Source organism: Jatropha curcas, chromosome 1 (genome assembly GCF_041381405.1).
Source record: "Jatropha curcas cultivar XTBG-Jc1 chromosome 1, XTBG_Jcur_1.0, whole genome shotgun sequence".
Classification (NCBI taxonomy): Eukaryota; Viridiplantae; Streptophyta; class Magnoliopsida; order Malpighiales; family Euphorbiaceae; genus Jatropha; species Jatropha curcas.
Window position 1 is genome coordinate 6,852,150 of NC_143151.1, and position 11,733 is coordinate 6,863,882.

Sequence of the window (11,733 nt, forward strand, 5' to 3'; positions counted from 1 at the left end):
AAAATTGACAAAATAAAGGGCAGTTTCCCTATAAAAGCAGGTGATGGGGGAAGGCAAAAGACCATCTCTCGCTCTCTTCTTCTTTACTTCCCCGTTTGCTCAGTTGCTTTCTTTGTAAGTAATATTGAAGCCTCTGCCCTTCTTTTTTGTTGACAAATTCCATTTTTTTGTTTTACTAATAGCATGTTAATTTCTAGCTTCTGGAAATGAGTTTATTATACTTTATATGATAAACTTGTGACCATTCTATCTCTTTTTAATCATTTTTATAATTTTATGCAAATCTATTATAATAATCGTATTCGTATAATGATATTTGTGTTTCTTCATACAACTGGACAGGTGAAATCAATATGAAAGGTGGAAAGATGAACCTCTCCATTATGGTGGCTGCCTGGTTTTGCTGGAGTAGTATTATATTCGGATGGGCATCGGCTAGGGAAATAGTTTGTCCATTCTCATCAAACCAAAACTACAAAGCTGGTTCCACTCCAACTTTAGCCATTACTTATGACGCTACTACTGATAAGAAAAACTACGCCCAGTTCATTGAAGATCTAAGAGAAGCATTTGACTTCAGTTATTTAAGCCATAAAATACCAGTCTTACGGGCCACGGTTGCTGCAAATCAGAAATTTATTGTAGCCAAAGTCATAAATTCTGGGGACATAGAAGTATCAGTAGGATTAAACGTCATTAATGCATATCTAGTGGCTTATAAGGTAGGAAGTAATTCCTATTTCTTTAACGATTCGGAATCTTTGGCTGATGCAAAAAAAAATCTTTTCACAGACACAAACCAACAAACACTAGCATTTACTGGTAGCTATGCAGATTTTGAATCTAGGGCAAAGTTACATAGAGAGGAAGTGGATTTAGGAGTGGTGGCATTGGATAATTACGTATATACACTTGAAAAAAGTTCTCAGCCAGCAGACATTGCTAAACCTCTAGTTGGTTTTATCGAAATGGTTCCAGAGGCAGCAAGATTCAAATATATTGAGAAAAAAATATCAACTCAAATTAGCAAAACCTTTAGGCCGCGTGGTGACATAATTAGCCTTGAGAACAACTGGGGAGACCTCTCTTATCAAATACAGAAATCTGTTGATGATGTATTTCTGAAGCCAGTTCAATTGCAACGTGAAAACTATACCAATATCCTAGTGAACAATGTCACCCAAGTAAAAGGTCTCATGGGAGTCTTGTTGAATGCAGTCAATTACAAAGTCTCAATGGAAGAAATTATTTTCAACGACCAAAAGTGGCTGCCATGGCTTTAATCCTACTTTTGCTCTATATATAGTAGCATAAATAAAGGACAACAAATTTAGTATTATTGTTGTTGTCCAAACATGTTGCTAATGATATATGCTCTTTCCCTGTAATATCCTCGTCTTTCCAATGTATGAATATGATGATGAATTATATATGACAAATAAAGTTTCTACTAGTTCTTAATTAAAAGATTGGATTCTAAATCTTTCCTATGCTTTTTTCTTCAATATATATATAAAGTAATATTGTGGTGAAGTTCTTTTCCGTGGTATTTGAGCAATGTTGTTTACAATTGGACCCCAATAATATTAATATTCATTCTTGCACTAGGAGAAGCGAAAACAAAGCGTTACAAATCAACCTAGAATAATCTAGATGTTAGGAAAAAAGAATCTGCATATGTACTTAAAAGATCTAGATATTTAATGTTAAAATAATATTATAAAAGAAAAATTTTCGATATAATAATAATAATAATAATAAGAAGAAGAAGATTTAGTCTGGATAGGAAATAGAAAGTTTCAAATTTGAATACTCGTGTAGTCAAGTTGTCCGTCTAAAGAAAAAAAAAACAATAGCCAAATTATTGTAAACTATATTTTGGTGTCTAATAATAAAATATTTTCAATTAAATTCACGTACTATTTTATCCTTTTCATTTATCTATGCCTTCTCCAAAATTCTAAAATCACCAAAAGTAGTACGAGAGCCTGCTTCGACCAATCACTGGGCATTACAAAATTTTCTACCATCCAAATAATACATTACCTAAATATAGTCAGCACCATCACCTAATCATTGTAGCCTCCTCCTCTGCTAATAAATTACTATCAATCTTCTCTGGAGAAAATTATGACTATCGAGCAATTAGAATGAGAATATATTTTATTTCCCAAGAATTATGGCAAATTGTGGAAAAAGGAGAGATTGAGCTAAGCAGTTCCACTTCAAATGCGAAAGAGTAGAAAAAGCTATAGGATGAAAAGTTAAGAGATGTAGATGTCTTATTCTACATGTCAAACGGTTAATTGATTCGAGACGTGCAATCTAATATGAGCTATTGTTCACCTAATGTTAAAAATCAAATGTACATAGTTTACGTACTCAAATATCCATGAAATGTCACAGACTATTTGTAATTTACATTGAGAGAGATGTATTTGCAAGTATTGAAGATAGACGAGAATTATTATAATTTAATTTTAATAATTTATTTTCTTTTGTAAGGAATTTTCATCACTTGTATTTATACATATTACTTTTATAAATTATATATTTTAATTGGACCTCCTCAATTAATTTTCTAGTTAAATCACTGCCTATTATTATAAATTATAAATAAATTATAAGACTCAAACTCACATATTAGCTATATCATCCGTTTATTACTAAGCTATATACTAATCAATTACTCCATTCTAGACAAACAAAAAAAAAATGCAATATTTTTAAACCACAATAATTAATTAATCATAAAAAAAAAATTAAGTTGAACATTCGTACCTTTAGAAGAAAACCCTCAATGGAATATCTTTGGAATATCTTTTGTTGGAAAAAGATAGAGAAAATACACAAGAATTTTGAATATTAGCAAAAACCTAAAAATGTGTTAATAGTGACCTAAACTAAAAATTAGGGCTTTCGGAAGGTAAACCTAGAAGGAAAATGAAAGTTTACTTCACAATAATTTGATTGATTCGCTTAACAAATTTGATGCATTAGTTCACATTTCAAATCTAAACTCGTTAAGGATGTATATGTTTAAACTTATTATAGCTTATTAAATACATACCTTAGTGGTTCACATAAAAAAAAAAAAAAAAAGTTTATTTTGTGTTGTCTTTTCAGATAAACAATTTATCTGAATATAAAGGTAAAAACTTATCTTATTCAAAAAGTTAAGTTTTCTTAACTTATTCGGTAAGTTGTATAGTTTTTTTTTTTTTTTTTTTTTTTAAACTAGAAAACAAAAATATTTTCACGTTGTATTTAAAATCACAAATTATATCATACTATGTAAAATAGACTTTATATTGTATAATTTAACTTTATATTTTATTATATAGTGAGTTATAGATAATGTACTTTATAACTTTTTCAGGCTCATTATGGGTGTATTAGGGAACCCTATTGACTTACGATAGATTCCTTAAAAATGTTAAATTTTTTCTGGTTCTTTAATTTTAACAAAATTTTTATTGCTAAAAAAAATTTATAAGATTCATCAGTAAATTGAAATACAATCATATTATGCTAGTAATTAAATAATAAATTAAATTTGTATGTTGACTTTTCTTTTTGAAAGGTTGTATATTTTGCTTTTATCTTATATAATATAATGTCAATTTTATTATTATGTAAAAAATGCATATGTAAAAATATAGAAGGTCAAATATATAAAAAATACATATGTAAAAATATAGAAGGTCAAATATATAAATAAATGCAGTCATTCAAATTATTTAGATATTTTATTTACCAAACAATCTTAATCATTCAGCAGTAAGTCCTAATATAACCCTTAATCATTCAGTTTAATAAACTGTTGATTTAGATTTAGTATTCAGTTCAAACAAACCAACCTGACTGTGATTTATTCACTTGCCAAATCTAATGCTTTAATTGACATATCAAACGCCAAATTCATTAACTATAACTAGGACTGTTCAAATAAAAAAAAAAAAAGATAATCTGCTAACAACTTGATATGCAACATGATATGAGAATTAACTTACTCACTGAAACAGAATTCCATTGTTATGTTTTTTCTTTATTAGAAAAAATAATTTTTACTAAATTATATTGTCCACGACAAAATCTACTTTATCCAAGTACTATCCCAAGCTATTAGGCTGCCCATTTATACTCAACCTAATCTGGATAATTTAAGTAAATAAAACCTTAGTCAAAATATCATATACACCAAACTAGAAAAACATCAGAAACTATCCAAAATTCTTAATACAACTAATAACTAAATTTTCATAATAAAAAACAAAAGCAAATGCAAGCACAACCTACCTACAGTAAAGCCAAACTATAAAAGAGACATTTCTTGTAACAGACTGATTTTCTTTTAGTGTCGGTAATAGTGATTTACCGGTCTGTGAATAGTACCATTGGTCCGGGACTTGGTATTATTTTATTCCGGAAAAATTACTATGCATATTTAATATTTTATTTACTATTTTTGGAGCATGTTTGCATGATTTAAGTGGGTAGAAAATATTTAATTAATATTATTGGAGAGTTTATGTATTAAATGCATAATATTTCTAGTGTGGTATATTAAGAAATAAATGAGGAATTATTTTAGCGGAGTTAATTTAATTAATTGGTGGAGTTAAATAAGAAGTAGAAGAGAATTATTTGAGGAATATTTAGAGCCATTGGATAAGATTACTTAGGACTTGATCTTAGCCACACATTTGGCATGAAATTAGGAAGTCAAATTTGATTTTGGCTCCTTAAAGTAACACCACAACACTTTTTCTTTCTTCTCTTCTCCTTCTCCACGCCATTTCCATCTTCTTCCTCTTTCTTTCATTTTCTTCATTTTTCTTACCTCCAAATTTACCACCAAACTACCTAATTAAACCATAGAATAGGACTTGATTCTTAAGAATTAAGTAGTAGAAGTTGAGATTGGTGATTAAAAGCAAAGAGAAGTGAAGTTACCATTGAAGCAAGTAAGTTGTGGTTTTTGAGTTTTGTGAATTAATAAGTAGAATTCATGGTTTAGACATGTTATTGATGCATTAAATCATGCTCCAACTATTTCTTTTGTCAAGTTTTGCTTTTAATGTTGATTTATCATACTTTGAAGAGGTTGGAGAACCATCCTCAAAGGGTAAAGAGAAAGCCAAGGAGTAAGGCTTTCCAAGCTTATTCAAGCTTGTTAATAAGGTTAGTGCAATACTACTTTCACTTGTTTAAGTTGTTTTTACATGGTTAGGGTTTTGAATATATTTTGGGAACTTGGTATGTTTTGGTTAAATTGATGAATTTTAATGTTAGATATGTTCTGCAGTGGGATTGGAACTCATTTTCGACCACTTTATACTTCCCATTTGTTTCTGACTTCTTCATAAAAGTTGTAGCTCTATTTCTCAGCTTTCCAAAATATATTCTTATGTCTAATTCCAATACTTGTAGCTCAACTTATGATTTAAATACCAAAACTGGTTCTGTTATGGTGTCTTACCTGTATATACGAAATGATTGTCCATTTTGACCACACAAATGGCAAAAAAACGTCTTATGTTGTTCATAACAGTTGTAGCTTTACTTCTTATCTTTCCAACCCATCCTCTTGCGTCCAATTTGGAGATACGTAGCTCAACTTATGGCTGAAACACCCAAACTAACTCTGTTGTGACAGGCTACATGCATCACTAAATTGAGTACCCATTTTGACCACTATAATGACAAGATTAGGCTTTGAATTATTCATAAAGGTTGTTTCCCTGTGTCTTGAGACTTCTCTCATCCTGGATTGGTTTCATTTGAGTGTTTGGTTAAGTAGGAATTCAAGAAACATTGGACCTGGTTCTGCTGAATCAGTCTGATCTGTTGGTTTGTGTTCCTAGCTTTTGTTTGCTATTTTACCATTTGATCTGGGCTGTGGTCCCTTCTGAACATTTGTAGCATTTTGTCTTAGCTTTCTAATGAATCTGATTTCATTCACTTTGGAGACCCATAACTCAAATTATGTGTTAAAATCTCAGCAAAGGGCAAGTTTATGAAAATGCTGAAAAGTTCTTGATTTATGTGCTTTTATACTATATTAAGTCTATATATATCTATAGTGTTTTGAGTAAAAATTTAGAACTGATGAGTATTAAGAAATGAAGAGGTTTTGATTAAGAATTATTGCTTTTGTGAAAGAATGATTTTGATTTGGGCTCTACTATGCATGATTGAGACGTGGTATGATGAGATAGATTTTGTTATTGTAAAGCTATGATCATATGCTAGGGTTATCAGCCCTTATCAATAGGCGGACACGCTTATTTGTGTGATGGGGTGGTGCTTTCATAGGCCACGGTGGTGCTTTCATAGGCCACGATTGTGTGATGGGGGTGGTACTTTCATAGGCTACGGTGGTGCTTTCATAGGCCACGAGTATGTGATGGGGGTGGCGCTAATATAGGCCACGATCAAATCTGTTTATGTTCATTCTGCATGAGTACGAGCCTTAACAAAAACATGAAATTTTATTGTTGCTATAAAAGAATGAAGACATATCTGTATTTATAATCTTCTCATTGCTTTCAAAGTATTTGAATTAAATGAATGTGATTTCGGTATTTATATAGTTGAGTAATTTAAGATTTGCCTTGGCTATTCTTGTTAATTAAATTGTTGGTTATTTAGCACCACTAAGTCTTCCACTCAGCGCGTTGATTTTTATCATGCGCAGGTTAGGAGCGGAAGGTGTTCTTCAAGACCATAGGAGTAGCATCAGAGTAGATATCACATTTTGGGTAGGATATTTTGTAAATGGTGATTTTTGGCATGTATATAAATATTGTGTTGTGAAGGTTGGATAAAATAAGTTTATAATGTATTAAGAGTTATGATTATTTAAGGAAATAACATCTTATTATATTTTTGGGGTATGATGATTATAGATTCCTTGAAAAGAATGTGTTTCGAATATTATGCGTATGTTGATGGATATTTAGAAGTGCTTGTGGTATGTTGTGTTGAATTGGAGTTTTGGGGGTTTGGAGAAAATTGGAAGTGTATATTTTCTTTGTGTGGCAAGTTAATTTTTAGGGGAAACTCTTGCGAAATTTTCGTAGGAATTTCCTTAAACATTATTTTTGTTAAAAAAAAAAAAACAAAATGTTAATTACTTGCCTCCTTATGAAAATTTAACCACTTCCAATTTGTGATCTAGCTTTAATAAGTGACATAAGACGGTACTCCGGCACCGATTGTGGCTTCCGCCGTCTGGTTCTCCGGGATTGGTCAGTGGGTGTTACATTTCTTGAGAATAGAAAAGCTAAATAAACCTGTAGCTGACTTAATTAGCTCCAAACTTGTAGTAAATTTTGTCTTCACAATCAATCATTATGTGAAATTGCAGTCCAAATGATTTATATATTGTTCTTTCAAGTATTATAACTAAGTAAGGGATCTTCATGTGACTCAACTCCCTTTTTTTAGCTAACAAATTTGTAAAATGATTCTATTATCTACATATTGTTATTTTCATCAGCAAAGAAAAATTTTTATTTAAGAATTAAATAGAAATAAATATATGTTTAGATAAAACTCAATTAACCAGGTTACTACACCCAAGCCATCAGGCTTTTCCCAATCCACCCTATCATATCCTGGAAAGTTAAGTAAAACCTGAATCCATACCTGATAGATAATTCAAAGTACAAGAGCGAATAGCAGCAGTCCCTTTTCATGAGAGAAGAAAATAAACTACTGATCAATAATAAAAAAAAAACACAGGTAAATCAAATACAATTTTATAACCATGCCAAAAAAGGTGTTGTAGATGTTGCCCCTTTCTGTGCCAATGAATCTGCGAATGAGTTCCTGAACCCTCTTTATATGACAGAACTGAACTTAAGATGAAACATTAACTAAGGCATCAAATTTGTTAAATTTTTTCCACCATTCCCATGGTCTTTTATTTTTGTTAATAACCCAAGTGATAGCATTCTTTGAATCAAGCTCAATAATCAAAGGGCAACTATTATATTGCGAATGACTTATAGAATACTTCTATCGCATTTAGGATTGTTAAGAATTCAGCCTAATTTGAGTCCATAACACCCACATATCTAAAAAACAAACACAAGACATTACCTGAAGCATTTCTAAGCACACCACCAATACCTACATCACCTAGCTTACCTCTTGAGGATCCATCGACATTCAATTTCAAGGTCCAATGTTCTGGAGGCAACCACGATTGAGATTCAATGACAGCTTATTTCGCAAGTGTACGAATCGCTACAAGTAATATATGATGAGTAAGATATCGTTCCCACGAGAATTGTAAACCAAGTACCAAAATTGTGTTATCTTATTATTATTTAAACGATAATTAAGAGATTTGTTGTATAAATGTAAAATAAACAAGAGTCAAGTAAACAAAAATTGATTAAAAGAAATCAAGGAAGTAAAGCTACTAGGGGTTTTGATTTCACTTAACTCTATCCAATTTATTTCATTAGTTCATTGATCAATTTAATTATTCAAGTAGGGGAAACAACCCAAAAATCACTAACAAGCTCTCCCGATGTATTGTTAGCTATTTTAACCCGGTCTAATTACCTATCTTCCAATAGCCCAATCAAACATGAATTAAATCATTAAGTTTTATGGTTTGTTTTGTGAATTCATAACCTAAGGTCATTAACTTATGAAAACCCCCCATGAGTCAAACCGTATAGCTTCCGCATCAAGTTATTATTCTCATGTGTTTTATTAACCTTTTCATATCAAAGATCCTTATTCCGATAGTGATAATTGAAATAAATCAATCTAGGGGAAAAATTCTGCCTAGAAGCATTAAGATCATTAATAAATCATAACTTGAATAAGGAAAAATAAATCTAATTGCATAAATTGGAAAAGAGATTAAGCTACATCAAACCCCTAGTATAAGTTAGTTACACATAGTAATTAAATAAAACTCAATAATACTTGATAAATATTCCATAATCAATAAAGATAATGAAAGAAATAAACAAGATTAAGAGTTTAGAAATAAGAACTAGTGATAAATTGCTTGGATGGCTTCCTTGAAAACCTTGCACAACTCTTGAATACTTAACTTCTAAAGAAAATAAAACTATGTACAAGACTAAGAAATGAGAGATGGGAGAAGAGATGTAGAGTATGACAATCCCTTTTACAATGCATCCTTCCTCTCTTTATATAGATTTCTTGGGAGAGAACTTCTACATTATTTAGGGAATAAATTCCACCTTGTTTATGGAATAAAGTTCTCAATCAAGCCTTGAATTTCTCTCAATCATGTCTTCCATGTGCATAAATTAAGGCTTGATTTGTATGTGAAGAAAGTTGTCCAAGATTAGCTCCATAAATTAGTGGAAGTTGGTTGGCAACTTTTGACTAAGTTTAGGATTCCTTGCTTGGCACGGGTGTGCACTGTAGCACGGTCTGGGGCATGCATGCCTCTGGAAGTCTTATGCAATAACAGCACGGGCGTGCTGATTAGCACGGGCACTGTAGCACGGGGGAACTGTAGCAGCACGGGCGTGCACTGTAGCACGGTCTGGGGCGTGCGCGCCTCTGGAAGTCTTATGCAATAACAGCACGGGCACTGTAGCACGGGCGTGCTGATTAGCACGGGCACTGTAGCACGGGCGTGCTTGATGACTTTTTACCTTATTTTTATCCTTTTCTTGCAAAACTCTGCATTTTTCCTTAAAATCAAGTGAGTTGTGTTTCAAGGAAGCTTTTAAATAAAAATATATCAATATTACATAAAAACTAATTTAAATAAATTAAAAGTAATAGAAATTTTAATCAAAATTACAATAAAAATACTATAAAAATAACAGTTATCATTCAACTTGATGCATTTTTCTTTATTTTATTCTAGCAACACTATTACACACAAGAATGGGGAAATACAACCAGTCACTAGGCAATAAGGCGTCACTGGGAAATTTTCTTTTATCTGCTCTAAACTTCTCAATTTGATCGTGTCTATAATAGCCTCATTCTGCTGCTCTTCATTAGAGAATAACTGCTTATTTCTTCTTAACCAAATTATCCAAAGCGTAATGAAGAATAAAGTGTTCCAACCCATACTAAACCCTTTGAAGTAAATTAAAGTTTCTCATTGCGAGCTTAGTTCTACAATGCTATCAGGTAAAACACCTTGTATTCCCCACCAACTAATCACTAACATCCATACCTCTCTAGCTAAAGGGCATTTCAAAGGACGTGATCTATAGTTTCCACTGCTGTCCAACACTAAGGGCAAGAGCAATCCACTAAATTTTGAATAATCTTTCTTCTAAATAAATTTAACCTGGTTGGATTTTATTTAAGAAGTTTTTCCAAGCAAAAAGAGAAATTTTTGATGGAATGTAAGAATTCCATATATGTTTTAGATTGAATTTTATATCTTGCTCACTCAACTCCTTGTCTTCCAATAGTGTATTAAGGCTTTTTACTATAAACTTGCCTCTTCTATCAAAGACCTAAATTATTTGTCATGAATTTCAAGTTGTAGAACTAAAGAATCCAGCTTTGCCTTCAACTGTATTCAACATTCCTGTTCAAAGCTTCTAGGTGCTCTCCTCCATTCCAAAATCCAAATCCACCTTCCATTTGTCACCGAGCCATAAGAGCAAACCAAGGGCTCTTTGTTTACAGCAAACCTGAATGAATAAGGGTATTTCACTTTTAAGGGGATTTCTTCTAGCCACACATCAGTCCAAAAATGAATCCTTGACCCATTACTAATGATCCAACGAAATCCCTATTTAAGAAACTCAGCTGGAGTTTGTGAATTTTCACCTAACCCAGCAATTCTGTAAGCCATAGAGAAGAAAAATTAAAGAACTAAAGAAATATGAAAAGAAAGAGAAAGAATAACAGCAAAATTTCATTGCAACAAAATGAGCTTTATACAAGAGTTCACAAAAATACTTTTTACTAACTCTCTACCTAATACTTCTCAACTTACAAGTCAAGTTAAGCTAAACTAAAACTAAGTAAAGCTGTCATCTATGAGTGTTTTTGCAAGGAAAAAAAAATTTAAAACAAGTAAAGTGATAGCGTAAGTGTCACTCCTGCCAACACTCCTCCTTGGAAATTAGGTTGCAAACTGAGATATTTCACTGTAGTTTATCAAATCTAGCTTTAGGTAGAGCTTTTGTTAGGATATCAGCAACTTGAACCTCAGAGCTGCAATGAACCAATTTAACTTCTTCTTAATTTTCAGGTTCTTTAACAAAGTGATACTTGATCTTGATATGTTTAGCTTTGCCATGAAAAACTAGATTTTTCACCATAGTTACAGCTGATTGATTATCACAAAAAGATCTCGGTTGCACTTCTTCATTCTTGCTTCAAGTCTTTCATCAGTTTTCTGAGCCATATAGCCTGGTTTACAGCAACAGCAATAGTTAGATATTCTGCCTCTATTGTTCATTGTGCAATAGTATCTTGTTTTTTAGAGCTCCAACTAATAACACCTGAGCCAAGAGAAAATAAAAAACCAGAGGTACTCTTCATATCATCCACTGAACCTGCCCAATCACTATCTGAATAGCCAATCAGATCTGCATTCTCAATTTTTTTGAACCAAATTCCATGTTCTGCTATCCCTTTAATGTATCTAAGAACTCTCTTTGCTAAGGTGAAGTGAATTTTTCTTGGATTATGCATAAATCTTGACAACAAACTTATTGCAAACATTAGATCTGGTCTGGCTACAGTAAGATT

General features: G+C 31.8%; 1 protein-coding gene across 1 annotated transcript; it reads left to right on the forward strand.

The window, feature by feature from the left end:
• Positions 1-1,467, forward strand: LOC105635840 (ribosome-inactivating protein cucurmosin). Its single transcript, XM_012218968.4, has 2 exons — positions 1-114; positions 343-1,467. Exon 2 carries the CDS (start codon positions 354-356, stop codon positions 1,281-1,283), a length of 930 nt encoding a protein of 309 aa, XP_012074358.2. The 5' UTR covers positions 1-114; positions 343-353; the 3' UTR covers positions 1,284-1,467.
• Positions 1,468-11,733: the final 10,266 nt, after the last annotated feature.